The 20,935-nt window shown below is 35.5% G+C and overlaps 2 protein-coding genes across 4 annotated transcripts; one reads left to right on the top strand and one right to left on the bottom strand.

Annotated features, from left to right (window-relative positions):
• The first annotated feature begins 154 nt into the window (after nt 1–154).
• Nucleotides 155–9,437, top strand: LOC107921976 (pentatricopeptide repeat-containing protein At1g80270, mitochondrial). Its single transcript, XM_016851774.2, has 4 exons — nt 155–322; nt 988–1,558; nt 3,092–4,360; nt 7,333–9,437. Exons 1-3 carry the CDS (start codon nt 288–290, stop codon nt 4,337–4,339), a joined length of 1,854 nt encoding a protein of 617 aa, XP_016707263.1. The 5' UTR covers nt 155–287; the 3' UTR covers nt 4,340–4,360; nt 7,333–9,437.
• On the bottom strand, nt 9,370–19,779 carry LOC107921975 (alpha-L-arabinofuranosidase 1). Of its 3 annotated transcripts, none has more exons than XM_016851770.2 (18): nt 19,515–19,779; nt 18,675–18,854; nt 18,309–18,363; nt 17,242–17,453; nt 16,878–16,999; nt 16,611–16,764; nt 15,824–15,893; nt 13,461–13,606; nt 13,305–13,350; nt 13,125–13,177; nt 12,464–12,608; nt 11,890–12,008; nt 11,680–11,751; nt 11,502–11,605; nt 11,059–11,115; nt 10,776–10,974; nt 9,943–10,089; nt 9,370–9,747 (listed from the first exon to the last, which is right to left on the bottom strand). In XM_016851770.2, the coding sequence occupies exons 2-18, from the start codon at nt 18,849–18,851 to the stop codon at nt 9,601–9,603; spliced, it is 2,025 nt and encodes a 674-aa protein (XP_016707259.1). In that variant the 5' UTR covers nt 18,852–18,854; nt 19,515–19,779; the 3' UTR covers nt 9,370–9,600. The 3 variants fall into 3 exon arrangements, with proteins under 3 accessions (XP_016707259.1, XP_016707261.1, XP_016707260.1); XM_016851772.2 differs by having other exon boundaries at nt 18,675–18,893; nt 19,515–19,756; XM_016851771.2 differs by lacking the exon at nt 19,515–19,779 and adding an exon at nt 19,323–19,476.
• Between the last annotated feature and the right edge of the window lie 1,156 nt (nt 19,780–20,935).

The raw sequence follows: 20,935 nt of genomic DNA on the forward strand, positions 1-20,935 counted from the left end.
CCTCTACTGATCTCTTTATTTGCTAGTATTTTTTTAAAAACTAAGATAAACTTGATAATTATGATAAAAAAAACTTTAAGACAAAACTAGAAATTGAATGTAGTTTTAGGTCCATTTGCTACTGGAGCTTATTAATATATATACGGGAAACAGAGTAACGCTAACCGAAAATTTCGGCCTTGGGTTTTTAGGGTTTAAGGCTGGCAAGTCCTGGCTGCTGAGAGTTTTGGGGGTTTCTAAGACTGAAGAGTGTTTGCTTTCGGCATTTTCTGCTTCGTATATTCATCATGTGGGCACTACGCCGAGTTCCTAAGCCGCTCAGGTACCTTTTTCTTTCTCTCCTTTTATGCTCTGCATTTTACTTGTATTTCTCTTTTTCGTCTCTGTTTGTTTACCGAGAAAACCTGCAAGGAGAAAAAGAAGGAAAGGCAAAATGTTGTTGGGTCGTTATATATGTATCTGTTTTATTTGGTAGAGATTAATTAACCTAAGCTGAATCCAACTAGCCCTGCCCTTACTTTCCTGACTATTTCTTCCATAGCTAAACAGCCTGTGCTACAGTTTGACATGAAAAAAATGTTTACTTTCCAGTAATACAAATCCGCTGAAAATTGCATGATATCATTTAGTTGAGTTGATCCTACGTTGTTCAATTTCCTTATTACCAGTTGAAGACTCTGCATTTGTTCGCACACGTAACTATCAAACAATTATAATAATCCCTTTTTCATATATCATTTTGTCACTATATTGAATTCTAAAATACCCTGGAAGCCAAATATGTGTATTTGCTATGTTTGGTTGTGCTCTCGATTTTATTTAACCGTGCATTTACAAAATATCTATAAAAAGTTCATCAATAGTCATTTCTCTTGTCTCTCTTTGTTAGTTCTACATTTAGCTTTTTGAAATTAGAAAATTAATTTTCTTTTTCATGTTTTTTGGTTTGAGATAATGATCCATGAATGTTTTTTGCCTGGTTTCCAGAGATACAAGTATCAGAACTGGAGCTTCTTTTTCTGCTTCTGCTAGATTACAAACTTCAAATACTTCCATTGAAAAAAATGCTATTTTTTCTGGTTCATGTCCATCTTTATTGAGATTTTACCGATCAACACATGCTTCCTCTAATTTCTCTGTTTGGAGATGTGGCCTTTCTTCCCAAGCTGGTGCTGAAAGCAGTGGGGAGGAAGATGACTTGGAAGATGGTTTTTCTGAACTTGAAACAGCTGGTAATTCTGAGAAAAAAAGAGATCATATTGCTAAGGATGAAACTGAAGATGGACTGGATTCTGATCAAGAATTTTCTGTTGATGTCGAAGAAACTGCCTCAAATGAGCTAGAATTGTTTGGGGCTGAGACTGATGTCAGTGATAAAAAGTCATCTGGAAGGAGGACTACCTCAGGATTATTCAAAGCTCTTATCTCTGCTCCAGGTCTTTCTACTCATAAGGTTCTTGATAAGTGGCTTGAGGAAGGAAAAAATCTAAGCAGAGCTGAGATTTCATCAGCAACGCTTAATCTTCGCAAGCGCCGAATGTATGGGAGGGCATTGCAGGTGATTTGAATTATCATTGTATCTATTTTGAGAATTTATGTTGATTAAACTAAGGTCAACTTATTGGGTATGAAATTACCTTCTCTGCATATAAGTGTATATGCAATGCGATTTCATGATTCAAGTAATTTTATCCATTAAAAAATTATTTAAATAATTTCTTATGAAAATATTAAATAAATTGTAAGCACTATTCTTGTATTGTTTGTAAGTGCATGACGATAAAATACATATGGTTTAGGCAAATCTGTTTCTCCTTTTCCCTAATGTTTTGTTTTAAAATTTTCTATTTTAGGAAGGGCTTTTGATTTTTTGGTAAGTAGTACTAGTAGCTGCAGATTGGAACTTCCAATATCATTCCATCATAGGGTAACTGGGAAATATAAGATTTTCTGGTTTTCTTTGTTTTTCCTTTTCTTCAATATAGCAAGGAAGAGAACTTTTCTTATTTTCTTCTAATTGTGTATCTTATTTGTCACTGTAAAACCAAACAGTACTTGATTGTTTAAAGTTCCTTGGTATTAAGTTAAATAGAAAAGTATACAAATTGAGTTTTCTGTCAGAAAAATGAGCTAAACAAGAAATCAACTTTGTGCTGATAGTATGTCATAAATGTGCAAGCAATCAATCACTGGATTTTGTAAGCATATGTGTAAAACTTCTTGTTTGGATTTTAACTCGATTACAGACCATTTCAAATAAAATATTTGATAAGTACCCACCTCACTTTTTGATGCATGTTGCAGGAGTATATCAAAACTTTGGTTTCTTTCTATCGTTTATTTTACCTGATGTATTAGTATATTTCTTTGTCAAAGGAGTACTCATTGTGCTTTCATCAATCATGCCTGCAGGATGCATTGTTTGTTTGTGCATTTGTCAATCTTTTGCTCTCAATTAAAAAATATAACTGATCCTTAGAATCTTTAGATGCTCATCTAGTTGTCTAGTTGGAGATGTCCTTGCAATAATCTGACATCCTATGATAATCTGGTAGTTTTTGTAATTAGAAATTTGGTCTCACAAATTTGGCACAAAAAAAGTTCTAAAATTTCTTCCTTTAGTTTAATGTTATTTCTCCTTGGAATTGGCTCACCTTTCATTTTCCTTTAGTCAGGAGACAGTTGGATACCCTCTTGCGAAAAAAGTGATTTTTTCCTTTTTGTGCCGTGCTTGCTATTACCAAAGGCTCAAAGATTTGATTGCAGCTTCCTTTAGCTTTCTTTGGCTTCTAGTTTTTACACTGCATGTTTAGCATTCTCACACAATGTCAACTGCAGAAATGGTATGGATTTTCTAGGTCGGTTGATAAAATGATTTCTAATATTAGAATATTACCAATACCCTGCTTAGGCACTTTTTTCCTTAATCCATTTTGCTAAACTACTTGATATATATATAAATGCCTAAATTGGAATGATATTCTATTGTGTATGATTTTAGTCATGGAAGTTGTAGGTTTTTGGAAGTCGTAGGTTTTTACTTTGCATTTGTTCTTTCCTTTCTGTTTGCTTATGGATTGATTGTTTGCAGCTCTCTGAGTGGCTGGAGATGAAGCAGCAGCTTGAATTTAATGAGAAAGATTATGCTTCTCGTCTTGATTTGATTGCCAAAATACGAGGTCTCCAGAAGGCAGAAGACTACATTCAGACTATCCCAAAATCTTTCAGAGGAGAGATAATCTACAGAACCCTGCTGGCTAACTGTGTTGTATCTAACAATCTGAAGAAAGCAGAAGAGGTCTTCAACAAAATGAAGGACCTAGAATTCCCAAGTACTGCTTTTGCTTGCAACCAGCTGTTGCTCCTCTATAAGAGGCTTGACAAGAAAAAAATAGCTGATGTGCTGTTGTTAATGGAGAAAGAAAATGTCAAACCTACGCTCTTTACTTATAGAATCTTAATTGACACGAAAGGTTTATGTAATGACATATCTGGGATGGAGCAAATTGTTGAGACAATGAAGGCTGAAGGTATTGAACCAGACATCCAGATACAATCTGTCCTGGCTAAGCACTATGCCTCAGCAGGCCTAATGGAAAAAGCTGAGGAAGTTCTGAAGGCAATGGAAGGGGACAACATAAAAGAGAATCGTTGGGTTTACAGGTTTTTGCTTCCTCTGTATGCTGGTCTTGGAAAGGCTGATGAAGTAGAAAGAATTTGGAAGATCTGTGATTCAAAACCCCGCTTTGAAGAGTTTCTGGCTGGTATTGAAGCCTGGGGAAAGTTAGGTAAAATTGAAAAATCAGAGGAAATTTTCGAAAGGCTGTTAAAAACATCAAAAAAGCTTCCTGCAAGGTATTATACCCATCTCTTGAAGGTCTACTCAAACCATAAGATGCTGGAAAAAGGGAAGGATCTTGTTAAGCGAATGGCTGGTAATGGGTGCCAGATTGGCCCATTCACTTGGGATGCTCTTGTGAAGCTTCATGTGGAAGCAGGGGATGTGGAAAAGGCTGACTCAATCTTGCAGAAGGCATGCCAGCAAAATGAAATTAAGCCCATGTTTACTACTTTCATGGTTGTGATGGAGCAGTATGCTAGGAGGGGTGATATCCATAACGCAGAAAAAATGTTACATAGAATGAGACAGGCCGGATATGTAGCTCGAGTTAGTCAATTCCAAACTCTAGTCAGAGCGTATATAAATGCCAAAGCTCCAGCTTATGGGATCAGGGAGAGAATGAAAGCAGATAACATATTCCCTAATAAGTCCTTAGCTGCTCTGTTGCCTCAAGTTGATGCATTCAGGAGGACTTCAGTGTCTGATTTGCTCGACTAAGGATTTCAATGGTTACTTCAGGTATCCATTTTAATGGCAACCTCTATTTCTATGCACAGTTCTTATATGTTTCATGTGGTCAAATATTGGTTGTCTACTTCTAGACATTCTGTTCTGTTCAAACTTCAAACCGTACTAAGCTTTTGAGAAATATGTTATTAAATTTTCTTTTATTTGTGCTCACATCACTAAAGTTGATATATGATTGTAGCAGTTAGTTCTCAAAAGCTTGTTAAGCCTTTCCAGCAGTTAAGAGCCTACTTTTTTTTTTTTTTCTGAACAAGTTAAGAGTGTACTTCTGGTTCATGGGTACTTGATCTCAATGCATATTTGATTTGGAAAATATGAGAATACAAGTTTTCTACCAAATTATATGTTAGGATCCGTAATCTCAAATACAGTATCGAATATATAGCTATATAAACTATTGTCTCTTGAGAAGTGAGAATTTGAGTTTTCATGTTCTTGGTGGAAATAGGATTTTGACAGATTTGTGTTAAGAAAAACTATTTTCTTCAAAGAAGAAAAAATGTTCACTAGAAAAATTTACAGAAAAATAGAAATGTTATTATATAATATTCATGTTATCCTTCACAGAGCTATATATGTATTATTTGGTGTTCAGTTACTATGGTGGAAAGATTATAAAATCCAGTTTTATTGTTAGTCATCTTATTTGTGAATTTTTTATTGGTTTGGATAATACGGTTTATTTAAATTTTAATATTTTAACTAGCAGATTCAGATATTACTTGACTTGGATAATAATATCCACATTTAAAGCTGGATTTCAAAACGAATATATTAAATAAAATTCATTTAAAAGCTATAACAAATTTGATTTAAACTCATTTAATTAAATTTAGTAAAATCGTTTTTACAGTTAAGTAAACCCTTACAACATATTTTACATGATTTAATGTGTCAAATAGACATTAATGTTAATGTCAAATACATATTAAAATATATTGTATCAACATTTCATATAATTAATATATGCAACAAGTTGAATCCCACGTGTTGGCTTAATGGTCAGAGTGTTTACGTGATCTAGGATCGAGTCGCACTAATCGTGTTGTTGTTAGGGATTTGCCCTCATTTTAATTTCACCAAAAGAAAATGTATTTTGCATTTAAAAAAAAAAACCACGAATGGTGAATAGAGGTTAGTTCCATTTTTCTTTGTCTATCTATTATTATGAGTTTCTCTATTTTTGCATGAAACTGTCAAGGATGTGCAGGTCGTAAATTCCCGTGTATTTTTCGTGAATATAATAAGGAGTTTAAGCTGAACATTATTGGACTTTAAGAAATGAGAGTTAGTTGGTGTAAAGCAGATTTAATCATGCAAAAACTTGGTTTTGAGTTTTCACATCAGGCTAAATCTATTGATTTTTCGGGAGGAATTTGGATTGATTAGAAGGATTCTGTTTGTGTAGAGGTTATTAAAAGTCAACCCCAGTTTATTTTAACGAGGGTATCAGATAATTCTCCTAGACATCCAGCTTTAATTGCCTTTGTTTATGGTAGTCCTGATAAACAAAACCGAAGATTTCTTTGGAAAGTGTTGAGTTTGACCATACAAAGTGAAAGGATCCCTTGGTTAGCAATTGGAGATTTAATGCTATTCTCTCAACTGATGAAAAAAAGGGTGGGCGGGGCATTGGAAGGAGATGTTCATTATTTGGTGATTTTATGGATTTATCTAATCTTCATTACTTAGGTTTGATGGGTCCAGAGTTCACTTGGGCAAGAGGAGGAATTGTAGAAATGTTGGATAAGGCAATGTGTAATAAAGCTTGGTTTTCTGCTTTTCCTAACAGCTTGGTAACCCACCTTCTGAGACTCAAGTCTGATCACAGGCCTCTACTTCTTTCTCCTAAACTAAAGTTTTGAATTGAATATAGTACACTTTGATCATCTTTTGCAATTAAAAATGGAGGTGCGTGAAGAGTTGGAAAGCGTCTTGTATCATGAAGAGCTTTTTTGGGAACAGAAGGCGAGGTGTGATTGGTTGAACTTGGGAGATTGTAATACCAAGTTTTTTTGTAGGCGCATTTTGCAAAAAAGGAAGGTTAATAAGATCAATGCTTTGGAAAATGATAAAGGGGATTGGATGTATGAGGAAGAGGAGCTCAAACATGAGGCTGTTACTTTTTCTCAAAAACTTTATGGTGAGCAACCAAGTCCGATGAGAGGCCTTCCCCCAAGTGCTTTCCCTAAGCTTGATGAATTTGATATCTAGTTTTTGAGACAACTGATTATGGATGAGGAAATTAAGAGGGCAATGTTCGATATGGCCCCCTGAAAGCGCCAAATAGTGATGGTTTTCATGCCTCTGTTTTCCAAGATCAACGGGATCAAATAGGGGGCTTTGTGTGTGAATGGGTTAAGGGGATATTTGTTGGGAATCCTATTGAATTGAATTTAAATAACACCTTAATTGTTGTTATTCCCAAGGTTAAAAGTCCTAAAATTTTTCTCAATTCTGATCAATCAGTTTGTGTTCAGTTCTTTATAATCTGGTTATGAAAATCATCGTCAATTGATTCAAAGTGGTCTTCCCGAAAATAATAGCTTAGGAATAGGTAGGCTTCATAACTAGTAGAAACCTCACTGATAACATCATCATTACGCAGTAGGTTGTTCATTCTATGAAGAGTCGACAAAAGAATAAAAGATTGCTGGCCGTTAAAATAGATTTGGAAAAGGCATATGATCGGGTTCGATGAGTCACCAAAGAGCATGATTTTCTCATTAATGTAATTGTGTCTACTATTACGAACTCTACTTTGTAGATTTTATGGAATGTCGTTCCTATACAAACTTAAACTGACTAGAGGTGTTCATCAAGACTGTCCTTTATCTCCGTGCTTATTTGTCTTATGTATGGAGTGGCTTGGTCACAACATTCATGCTCACATTGATTGCAATCTTTGGGATCCGATTAATTGACCCATTTGGGTCCACCTCTTTTTCACTTATTTTTTACAGATGATCTCATGCTCTTTGGTCAGGCCAACGTTCAACAAACCCAAATTCTGAAAGGCATATTGGATAGGTTTTGTAAGTTTTCTGGACATCGGATAAATTCGCAAAAGACCAACATCTTTTTCTCAAAAGAGGTTGATGAGAATCTAACGTGGAGGATTAGTAATTTCTTGGGCTTTCATAGAGTGAATAATCTAGGATCTTACTTGGGCATGCCACTTTTTCATGAGCGAGTTACCAATAGCACCTTAAGGTTTGTGGTAGACAAAATTCAAAGTAAGTTGAATAGTTGGGATGCACGTAAGTTTTCACTAGTGGGAAGAGTCACACTTGCTCAATTGGTTCTTTTAACAATCCTAAGTTTTTTTTATGTAGCCTATGATGATTCCTAAGGGTATTTGTGATGAAATTGAATGTTTGATAAGGCAGTTTATCTGGGGATCTTCAACTAGTGGCAAAAAATGACATTAGTTTGCTGGGAGGTTATTTGTCAACCACGACCCAATGGTGGTTTGGGATTAAGGCGGATACGAGATCATAATATGACCTTCATGATGAAAATCGGGTTTAAGATTGTTTCAGACCCAAAAGCCCTTTAGGTTCGTGTTCTTAAAACAAAATATAGGATCCAAAATGGTTTACCGGAAACCTTGATTCAAAGTAGTGGTTCTTTTCTTTGGAAAAATCTATCAAATTTATGACCATTCATTTGAGAAAATTTAATTTGGTCGGTGGGAGATGGTAGAAGTATTAATTGTTGCAAAGATTCTTAGATTCCTACTGTTGGCCTTCTTTGTAATCGTATGCCTTCTTATTTTAACTTGATGATGGATTGCCCACTTAGAGAAATGGTTACTGAGGAAGGTTATTGGAATTTTGATTTTTTTCGACTCTAACTCCTAGACGAGATCATTTGGAGGATTGTGGGAATCCTCCCGCCGCATCCAGTAGTCGGTTCAGACAGTCATATGGAGTGGCTCAACATCAGGTTCCTTTATGCTCAAAAGTGCCTATGGAAGAATCCGAGGTAGGTCATGGAACCCAAAAGAGATAGTTTGGCAGCTTTCGTGGAAATTTTCGAGGCCTCAGAGGGTTAAATTCTTCTTTTGGCTTGCCCTTCAACATCTAGTAGTCGGTTCGAACAGTCATACGGAGTGGCTCAACAACAGGGTCCTTTATGCTCAAAAGTGCCTATGGAAGAATCCGAGGTAGGTTATGGAACCCAAAAGAGATAGTTTGGCAGCTTCCGTGGTAATTTTTGAGGCCTTAGAGGGTTAAATTCTTCTTTTGGCTTGCCCTTCAACAGCGTATGCGTACTAACGTGAAGAATGAGGAGATGTATTAGTCTGGATAGTTTGTGGATTCTGCCATTATGAGTTGGAGATGTGACTCACGTTTTAAAAGATTGCCCTGCAACTAGAGACATTTGGGAGCTCGTTGTCCCTGCTGATAAGTTGTCCCTATTCTTCTCAGGAGATCTTCTAGAGTGGCTAGTGACAAACCTACAAAACCATCATCAGATTCACTTGGGAGATGTTGATTGACAATGTTTCTTTGGTCTCATTGTGTGGCGGATCTGGAAAAATCGCAATCTCCTTTTATTTCAGGGTATCCCATGATTACATCAAGTAGACAGCCCCATAATTTGCAGGGTGTAAGTGGGGTATTACTTGATGCAAATGTAGCAACAAGTTCAGTTGGTCAAGGTAGTTATTCAGCTGGCCAAGGAAGCCCACCTGCCAACCGTTGAGTCACCTTCAACAATACAAGGGCATACTAGGAATTCACCATTAGTAAACGTTGCTGCTGTTGGAGCTGACGCATCTTGGTGCCCAGATTCCGGTGCTACACATCACTTGATCAACAATGCCTCGGCTGTTTCAGTTTTTCCTCTTCATACACGGGATTAGGTAAAATTCTTGATGGTCATGGTTGTGGTTTATCCATTTCTCGTGTTTGTATACATTGCTCACTGGCTCTTAAGGTTTTGATGTTTAGCAATGTAATTGGAAATATGAGATTATAAAGGTGATCAAAATGTTAAAACCCAAACACATAATTTTATTCAGGGATGTGAGATTACGGAATGTTATGTTATATTTGATGAACCCTAAAATGAAAACCAAATGGCAGAGGAGACTTTATATACATAGCTGATTGAATGCAAAGACTTGATATCCACCAGAGCGCTGGTGAACTATCATTATTTTAATATATATAGACCCACGCATCTTTTACGTTTTGCATATTACTACTTCCCATTAATTTATTTCAGATGGAAGATACGAGAGAAGAATCATCTTCTGTAATTCTAAGATTCACAGACTCTTTTAACAAATCAAATGAAGTGAAAGAATGTGGTCGCAGTAGCGCACTCATCTCTTGCGCATCTTCCAGCAGTGTTTGATTAGGAGCGACCTGCATGTATCAACCATGAAAATTTAGTCTTAATGTTTTTATGATCTAAATTTTAAGTATCAACAAAGGTGAGAATGAGGACCAGAACATATGCAAACCAAGCAGTAGGGTTGCATTAACATGAACATATGCAAAGACTTCAAGGACTTTTTTGCAAAAACAGAAGATGAAAAGTAATAAAAATGGCTGTTTAACCTTCTTTGGCTCCTTGAAGGAATTCTCATCCATCAGATTAGCAGACGTGAGAGTGGTCTTTGTTGATCCAGACAGCTTTACAGAATTTGGATCCAATCCATCAACAGAAATTTGGAGGTTGACTGAATTGCTCCCAAAGTTTACAACCTGGATTCATCATATATATATTTGAATGTAAGAGGAATATATGCCAAAAGATAAAAGGCAATCAATAACTTTTCAATTAATAAGATGATGGTAGAATTAAGCAAGTGGCAGAGACTTTTTAGATTTAAGGATTTTAATTTATGTTAGGTTTGATCCAAGAATGCCTAACTTGCATTCTTTTTTAACTTGAGAAGTAGCTTTTTGTGTTCTCTAAGGATATTTTGATGTAGCCAAGTTCAAAATTTAAGCTACCAACTTTACTTCCATCTTTTGATAATGAGAAATCATCTGTTAAATCTTTATTATCAATTCCATCTGAGAGCCAAATAGCCATAAGAAACATAAGGTCAATATATATGCAAACACATGTATGTGAAAATACATGCAAACAATGCAGTCATTTAATGCATGCCTATTTACCAAGAGGCCATATATATATATAACCAACAAAGTTCTTCTAGGTCCTGCACATTCAGGGAAATCAAGCAATAATCCTTTTTTAAATATGTTTAAATGTATCTATATCGATACCTATGCTGTGGGTTGATTGATAAGCATCACAGGCCCTAGATAACTAATGAGATCTTGAAGCACATGGACTTCTTGTTAGGCAAAAGGAAAAATGAACAAAAAGTAGCCATGGGAAAACAGTTGGAGAAAAAAGTCAAGATCTCCATGTTACAGACCTTTATCCTTACGTAGGTTTGACCATCCTCTGAATTTTTCCAAGTAATTGCAGATGCAACAAGGGAATTAGATGAATCTTTTTGCAGTGTTGCATTAAGAAGAGTTGCTCCACTTGATTCTGTGAAAAAACGTTGCACCCAGTAGCTAGGAGTTCCATACACCTGAAAGGAGTTGAAGACGATTGCATCTGGGTTCCACCTTAATAACAATTTTTTATCAAAATCAGATTTACAACATATTTAAGAGAGAGATTACATTTTAAAAAAATAGTGAGAAAAATACCGTCTGTCATTGGAATTCACAAAAAGTGGTGCATAGCTAGCCATATGCACAACATCGCTGCAGTATAACAAACATAGATTCAGTAGCTTACACTGAGGAGGATTATATAATGATATTTAAGCATAGTTTAGGTATATAAACAATTGTGAGTCAGAATCACTTCTAATAGTTATACAAAAACCATCAAAATCACAGCACAGCAATTTTTTGCCAATTTCCCATTTCAATGAACAAATTTAAAGAGTCCTCGGTGAAGAGTCAAATGTTTTAAAACTTCCCAAGATCAGTAAAACAAACACTTAAAAACAATTAATAATGAGCCAGCCAATAGGGCTTTTCATGAAGATACTAGGGTAAGCCTATTATAAAGAATTAAATGAAAGAGACCAAATAGAATATGTTGAAGAGAAAGATTAACAAAAAAAAAAAAAAAGAAACAAAACCTGTTCTTTTCCAGACCAATAAGGAATGCAGCCTCAGCAAGTGCTGCTAAAAGACTTCCAGTGCCAGCATCTTTCCCAGTCACAGCATATTCACTAACAAAGGCCTGGAATGTGTTGAAGAAAAAAAAAATAAGAAAACAAACAAATCCAAATATCACTCATTACCACCTTCACATACCTTTGGACCCTGTCGTGTTGTACGATCAAATTTATGGGACATAGAAAACAAGTTGTTGGCAGATGTATAAACCTATTAAGATATCAAGGAAAAAAATTCATCCTGCCATCCATATTCTTAACAGAAAATGAAAATGAGAAAACAAAAGAAACAAGGAGATAAACTAAAAAGTCATTCTAGTGTCATTATGCTAGCTTTCAAGAACTTTACATGAAAATCATAAAGATCAGTTGGGTGGTCAAGCGGGAGAGAAGATCCATCACAGTTTGTAATGATTTTGATATCTGGGTAGGTCCGCTTTATAGCATCATAGAACTTGAGGTAATTTCCTGTTCAATCCAAAATAGGAAAAGAAAATTAAGCAAAAAAAAGTGTCTCCATACTCTGATATTTCTAAATGAAATAACAATTCACTAATAATACTCCGGTAACTAATCAAATAAAAACAGTGGTAGAGTGATATGACCAGCAATACTTGAGCGAAGGATAAAACTTTTCCATGTCTCCCAGAAAAGCTCTTTTTCCAAAATTTTGCAACCAAAAAACTCGAGGACTCTTTTTCCAAAATTTCGCAACAAAAAAACTCAAGGGCTGGACTCTACATCCACCTTCTTATGGACAATACAAAGAGAATTTGCCTTCAATAACTAAATAACTTTTGACAAAAGGGATATTAATGAAATGCATTAAAATGTTACAGAAGCTATAAAAGATTCCCATTTATAACTGCCATGCCACTACCAAATTCACATGCATATGCATGTGCAAGCATGATTTTGCTGACCTCGATAATTCTTCTTCCCACAATCCTCATTCCCAATAGCAACATATTTCAAATCGAAAGGTTCAGGGTGTCCCATTGCAGCTCGAACAGCACCCCATGTAGAACTAGCATCACCTCTAGCAAACTCAATGCCATCAAGGGCCTCCTGCAATCAGCACATTATAAAGAATATCATAAAAAACAAAACATAAAGAATGACTCAGTAAAAAACCAAAGTATTCACATATAATAAGATCAAAATTTATTTTTTTCTTATAATCTAATTAAAGCTCTCATTGGAAAGTTCTCAAAATACATAATTAATTTTTTTTTAAATGTATATGAAGCATATAAAATTTAGTTTCTAGGAAAAGAAGAGAAAAAAAAGAAAAAGAAATTTTTTGAGCTATTTGTAAACTCTAAAATCCCAACCCAGCTACCTCTTCCCACCAATTAGATTTAGATACCTTAAATTTCCAGCAAATCAAGTACAGATCCTCACCCTTTTCCAGTTAAGCTTAAGCTAAGGTATCTCTAGATATCAAGTTTTAGAAACAAAATAGATTCAGGTTATCTTAAACAAACACTAAACCCATGTGGGATTAAACCAACTTCAGTCATATCATCAGACAACAGTTATTAACCAATATCATTGGCAAAAGGAAGAATTGCATAGACATACTTGCACAAAAGGCAGAACACTGGATGTATCAACTTGATCATTATGACTAATTCCTGTAAATTTTGATAAAGCCCAAGGCAAAAGGTAAAGTGACCGGAAGCATTAGCCACTAGTATATTAGTTATAACTCTAAAAAAATAAAAATTAAATCATGAACAGAATGGTGTACATGCACAGTACCATTGTTGAACACCCATATTGGCAATGCACCAAGATCCTCTGCTAACTGCAAGAAGATAGTACTAATTTAGAATGCCAAGAGTTAAACAGCATAAATTGAAGTACTCCATGTTCAGGAGAAATCTATAAAACCCTACAAATGAATAAGATACCCACTTGAAGAAACTCAAAGTAACCAAGTCCATCATCAGTCCAGTACATCCAAACGTCACCAAAGTGCCCTGGTCTTTCTTCCCAAGGTCCAACACTTGCTTTCCAGCGAAAAGCATTTCTTAACCATTCACCTTCCACAAAACAGCCACCTAATGCAGTACAATTAAGAAAATACATCATTTTTATGTTTATAACTCATGATATATATGTATATATGTGTGTATATATGACGCTAGTGCTTAAAAACAAAACCAGGACAGCAAGTGTCAGATAAAACTTACAAGACAAACAATCAGCAGAGTATAATTCAATGATCTACTAACATACAAAAACAAATTTTGTATGGTAACCTGGTACAAGAGACACCGTATAATATGTTATTGAGAGAGTTCCATACTGAAATAGATCAGAGGTTGTATCTCAGCAAAGGTTTCTGAGATTTTAAACAGGCATTCTGAGATTCTAAACAGCCATCTAATAAAATTTTACATCAAGACCAAGTGAAACATTTAAGCAAACAGTGCAGAAAAAGTAAAAAAATAGCAAGTACAGATAAAAGTAACAAGACAGATAATGCATTAGGGAATTAGGCTAGTGGTTGAACTCAATCATTCTAAAATTTCCATGATTCTAAGCATCCACAACTATGGTTCGTTATATACTGTTGCATCCGTGAGTTTGGGATTGAGTTCCAAGCAATGGACAGAAAATCACTCAAGTTAGGGAGCCTGAAACCTTTAGGACTCCTTAGAGACAAACCTAGATATCCTTTTAGGGTTTTGATAAAATTCAACTTGCATTTGTTTTATTCATTGTCCCTTTAAATAGAGATTACAATAATTAAAGGAAGTATATCAAACTAAATGAAGTCCTACCAAACACATTCTATTTTAAGAGTCCTAAAACCACTTCATCTGAGAGTCCTACGTAACAACTACTAAGCGTCCACAACAATACTTTCCTCCTGGAAAAAGAGATTGTCATCAAGCTCAGAGTTGGAATAAACTTGGCAAAAGATACCTTCCTCAATAGTAATCGACATTTGCCCGACGCTCATACATCCATCGATCATCAATGTAGTCAAAGGAAATTTTATTAAATAAATCGAACACTACCACACCATTATTCCTTCTCTTTACTAACAATCAAAACGATAGGTGTCACAGACCTCACAAACTGATAGGTGTTTGCCCTAGAGAGGTACTAGAATGTGCATTTGTTACCTCCACCAAAGCGGAAAAACCAAACAAAATCACCAAATCAATATGAAAAAACTATTACTTGCTAACTTGGCTCAAATAAATAAAGCACTCTATGTTACATGTATTATCACTTTACCCTGGTAGAGCTGTCTGACAATTCATGGACAGTAAACTACTCTATGGATATTGCACTTAAACCATCAAGCTCAGTGCATAAATTGCTAAGAACATGGTCTGCCATCTCAAAGACATACCCTTCTCAACCTATCCAAAGTCCTTGTAGCTAGAAGGCATAGAGGGGAAAAATAATGAGATGGATATAGAGCTAGCAAGCTAAATGAACTCGAAAAGAAACACCCAAACCTTACCTTGAGCCAACCTGCTTTAGAAAAGAAATCAACTTGAACCCACCTAACCCCAGCCTTATCCAAATTTACATTAGCTATAATTCCATTTCCCTTTCAAACATTAATTTGGTTACAACTAATAAATTTAACAAACTTTTAGCAAGATTAGTAAACCAAATCATATAAACCAATGCATCAAAGATGAATATTAAAAATCAATAAATAATTAATGATTTTTAGGAGAAATCTGTCAATATCCAACGTAGTATAACTCTAAATTAGTAAATGGCTTTCAAGTTACTGCTTTTTGTTCTTTGATATGATCTAATGATATTTTAAAAGAACTTATCTTCTGATATTAAAAAAGGAAAAAAAGTGTTTAAGGACTGCTACCAATTGAAAACAAAAACGCCGGCTTAATTAAGGTTGATAAATTCTAACTCAACTTCAATGACTTGCCTAATCCAACTGAATTTGCCTTTTAAAATTCAATAACTTTGACCAAAAATGGTTTGAAAAATTACTCAAACCCAAAATGGAACTAACCTGAACCCACCCGCCCAATTGCCACCTCTAGGAGGTAGCGACTATTAAGGAAGGTCTAACCAAAAGAAAATTATCACAGATGGAGCAGTCTTAGTATAACAAAATTAGATAACCAAGACACTGAAGTTTAGAAATCATCACCAGATTGAAAAATAAAACAACGCGCCACCCCCCCCCCAAAAAAAAAAAAGAAAAAAAAAAAACCTCAGCATAGTGACTATATACAAAACAATTTGACCTAAGCTGTCAAGGTGCATAACATAGCACACACCTGGAAATCTAATAAAGCGAGGTTTGATATCTGCAAGCATTTCAGCAAGCTCATTTCGGAAACCATGCCCCTGTTGCAAAATCATTACAACACAAAAAATTAGATTATATAATATATGTATTGCAGTTTGAAATTGTGAAACAAGTTCATGCAATAGCAAACCCGCAAAAATATAAACTAATGTTTTTGCAAATCACTCGCTGTAATCAAAGAAAATAGAGAAGCTAGTATTCCATCAAGTTAGAGTAGTTTCCTACTTCTGTTTCTATTTTTGAAACTAAAAAATTGTTCGGTAATGACTATATTTTTTCTGAAAAAAAATCCAAAAGGTGCTTTTGGTGTTGTTAACATGCAGATGAACAGTGCCTACAGATGAGAAGTGCCACTTATTTACTCAAATGTATGACAAGTTGAGAAATGGCATCTAAAACTTTGAAGAACTATTCTGATCATATTAGGCTTTGATTGGTATGTACAAGTTGCTTGCTGATCAAAATTATTTTAGACATGGATTTTCATTAAATGTACATGCTTCTTCAATTATATTTATAGAGTTTTGAAGCCATTAACTACATATTTTAATTTAGAAATCCTCATCATCATTTTAGAAGACATATACAAACATATGCCTGACAGGACAGCCAATTTAAACATGCAAAGCAATTGTCATACTCTAAATCTCATAATAATCAGTTTCTATATAATCAAGGAATGTTGGCAGTTTAACCAATCAAAAACATAAATTAGTCACTTTTCAGTATGTCATGATTAAGAAAGAAACACAAACCTTGTAAGTGTCCAAAGGCATAGCTGAAACTTGATCAAACCATACCACACCATTTTTCGATGTTGTTAGTTGCAGCCTTGAATTGTGATTTGTTTCCTTGGCTTCCAACAGAACCTCCATCTTTGTCCAGTTTGAAACATCAGAAGCAGAAGCTCTGCGAGGACAAGAAGATGAACTCCACGGCATCTCAAACGATAATTCTTGTATGAAGGAATCATTAAGTGGACAATATCTTTCAGAGTATGAGAATATTAATTAGGTTCTTACTTTATGTTGGTGGAGGATAGTGTCTGCAAGCCATCTGAGCTCGTAAAAGATACAGAAATGTCAATTGCTCCTGTTGAGCGAACATAAAATACGATCTTGTAGCTCTTCCCTTGCTCAATATTCTGCATGAGAAACAAGGTAGAAACTATATAAATTGTAGAACAGCAGACAATGTAAAAGACTAAAATTTGCAGATAAGCTGCTTGAGATTTTGCAATCTTGTTGTTTAAACAACTAGGGAAAAATAGAGTATGGACTAAGAAAGCATTTGGCAGAGAAAAGTTTCTTCAGCAAGAGGGATAGAGAGAGAGGGGAAACACACACACTACATAATATATTTGATATAATGCCAGTTTATCCTCACCATGCCCCAGAACCCTGGGTTATATATACCAACTCCTCCAGATGGACAGATATGAGTGCCCTCACTATTACAGAGCACCTCCATTTTGAGAGCCACCTTGTTACGTTCAAAACATGACGACCGGTCAGTTGACACAATTATAGATGACTCGTCCCCAATTATGGACCATGGGTCAATGTTTGAAGGAATATTGGCACCCCCAGCTTCAAACCCTGGAGGAAGAAAAAAACAGGAGAAAGATATCATTATGATAAGTCTAAGCATTAGCAACTGCAGATGGTTTACTGATAATTTATATTTTTAGAGTGGGACTACAAGGGCCTATCCCAGAAGTTTTTTTCTGTGACTCGATCATTTGTAGTCAACCAAATCTGTTGAAGCGAGCTAGCTCATGGCCATCAAACTTGAGGGAGAAAAAAACAAACAACTTGAGCAGAATACCAAAAAAACAAGAACTTGAGCAAGAACGTAAACAAAAAGACAAACGTGCATATCATATTGAAACTTCAGCCTAATAGGAATTACACTAGGCATCTAGTTATGAATTGAGTTCTCCCAAATGACTGAACAGATCAGGTACCTTAAAAGCCAATCAAACCAACAAGTTCAGAGAAGTCACATCAATAACAAGAGGGGAGAACTTCATTGCGTAAGAGAGATTAAAGAGAACGCAATAGAAAAATCAAACAGCCTAAATGGGGAAAAGAATAATTTCTAGACAAAATCCACCCAAAAGGTAAATATCTCTTCCATGAAAATGGAGTATGACCCATCAAGTGATTAAAATTTTTTATTTGCTCACCATCTCCTACACACCCTCCAATGTCTAATCCCCTCCCAAAGGGCACACATTTGGACCCTAAATTTATTAGTCAGAACAAGTACTTTAGACAAGAAAAAAAAACCAAATATATCCTTGAAAATTTTGCAATCTAAAGATTCTGAACCTCATACTTCTCTTCAATAGTAGGGTTTCCACCAATTATGTAATTTAAACACAGAAAGAAAGAATATCCTCTTATATTATTTCTCTCTACTTCTTATGATTATAAGGTTCTCAAACAAACCTCTGTTGCTTACAAGCTCTGCCCACAGCCCACCAGCACCAGCATGGTTGATCTCCTGTAGGGCAAGGAATTCAAAAGGATCATTTGCTCGGCAATAAATGAAAATGTTACAACATCGCTAAATGAGGTAAGTAATCAAGCACTGCAGAAATGCAGAAAGCTGTAAACTGAAAGTAATTCAAATTGTTAGTTTTCTCATTAATGGCATCTTTTTGGTAAGTAAAACTATGTATCATTAGATGACATCTTAGTATGTCATGGATTGATATGTTGAAGGCCTTTTCCTTTTAAGAAGAAAACATTCTAGAGCAATCAAGTGATTTATGTAACCGTCTGTAATTTTAGTCAAATATTAATTGAACTAACCTCAAAGAATATTCCAAACAGTGTTTGAGGTATTGGACGGCTTGACTGTTCGGAAGCATCTATAAACAGCTGAGCTGTCAGGTTTTTGTCAACCTCATCAGCCAACAATTGACGGGGAAGGCAGAAACTGATGAAGAGGCATAGTAAAAACACACAAGGAGCCTTGCAATAACCCATTGCCTACACCACATCCAGCATGAGGAAACAGCATTCAGAGCACTGATATAAAAATACAATGCGTGACTCAAACACTTGTTTGTATAGAGGATTTTGGTGTAAACAGTAAAAGAACATAAATCGGTATAAAGGGAATATTAAATCATTTGACGATAATTGGAAGTTAAACGAAAACAAGTAAAATAAAAATATCAGCTCAGCAATCATGAAAAAAGTAGCTAATTCCTATTATTGATTGACAGCTATTCGATTCAAATCCGAGGTAAAGATTCACTAATATCAGACACTATACTTGCTTGCAGGTACCACGATTGACCGTCGAAAAGAGATATGGTCAAAGCAAAACAAAAACTGCACTTGATTCAATTAAACTCTTAGGTCAAAGCAATGAACAGGGAAACAAAAACAAAAAGAAGAGCATAAAAACAGTCTGTTATTATGCCACTATCGAAAACCCATCATTGGGCAAACCTTAGAAACTGCACAGACAGATTGAGAACGAAAAAGAAAAAGAAGTGAAACCCAGATAAGATGAAAGTATTGGGAGTGATGGGATGAAGCAATCAGAATTTTATAGTGAAGAAATCAAAACAAATGATCCAATGCAATTTCAGAATCAGTGATAGAGTAGAGATAAGAGTGTTGAGGAAGGAAAAGATCTACCTCCAACGAAGCTGACGCGAGGACAGTAAAGTGTTAGCGGAAAAGACAGGACAAGTGTTTTGCTTCCACGGTTCGGTATGCGGGTTGCCTTGCTTTCACGACAGCAAAAAAATGTACTTTACACTTTGTAAGTTCCAGCCTTTGTAATGTCCGCCTCTTCTAGCAATCCTACAATAGTAAAAGATGACGATTTTGCGACTTAGAAGCAACTCACTCAATAAAGGAAAAAGTCCACTTCGAGTTTCCGCTCTATCTCCCCCTTTGCTTACTTTAACAATTTCTTGTGGTCCCTCTCCTCGAACTTATCCATTTCCAAGACCGGCAATTAATTATTATTATCATGCTTAACACAATAATTAGGTTCGGTTAACTATATCATGTTTAATTCTCTTTAAAGTGTAACTATACCAAAAACAGTAAAGAGCAAAAAGAAATCTTAACCCCCTTTCCCAAGTACTTTTCGCTTTATTTGATACATGGATTTTTAATTTGTTATGGCATTGATATATGTTTTTTCTTTTTGGTGGTGAACAAACTCTCTGGCCAACTATAAGATACTCTATAACGAGATTCCATGGTTGTCATCTTGTTCAATCGTGATTGTGTCGTATTGCTATTGTGCACGCTCGCTATATGAACTTCTGAAAGGAGTGACCTTATGTCCCTTTCTTTCGTGAGGCATCCTTGGAAATATTGCCTCTCACCTGCACATTCCTAAGCCTAATCAAAACCAATTCGAGAAAGAGAATTCTACAGTATAATTTTGATGCTCCTTTCACTGTTCTCCAGAATATGAACTGGTTCTCCTTAGTAACTTGTGCAATAGCAACAACACTATGCATCCTTGTATTTCAATTGGTGGCAAATTCATGATGAACTTGGATCTCCATAATTTCTTCTTAACGGATAGATCTTCCCTCACTACCTCTAAAGTGAGTTCAAAAGGCATTCCATATCTTTGCCACCATTGTATGAATCTAGGCAAGAGCCTGTAATGGTGGTTGTTTACATCCTCAAAATATTTTCATTCCAATTTTTCTAAATGATTTTGTAACAGCCCTTACTCGACTCGATCACCGGATTCAAGTCACCGAATCCTAGAATCATTGTTAGAGTAACTACATCAATCATACAATTTCCGACCATTTAAACATGTAATTCAATATGAAATGTATTCACAACATGACACAATCATTTTTGGGTCTCACACAAACTTATCAAAGCTTTTTGCTACCGCGAGTAAGAATTAGGACCAAAAGGTAAAGTTTTTAAAAGTCTCAAGCCGACCTCGCGACTTTAAAGCTTCCTCGCCACGGCGACGTCATCTCAATGAGTCACGTTGCGACGACATGCGCCCCATGTCGCAATGTCACTCACTGTCAAATGACATTGCGACGTCAAATACTTCTCTTCGCAACATT

The sequence above is a fragment of the Gossypium hirsutum genome, chromosome D01 (assembly GCF_007990345.1).
Source record: "Gossypium hirsutum isolate 1008001.06 chromosome D01, Gossypium_hirsutum_v2.1, whole genome shotgun sequence".
In the NCBI taxonomy this organism is placed as follows: Eukaryota; Viridiplantae; Streptophyta; class Magnoliopsida; order Malvales; family Malvaceae; genus Gossypium; species Gossypium hirsutum.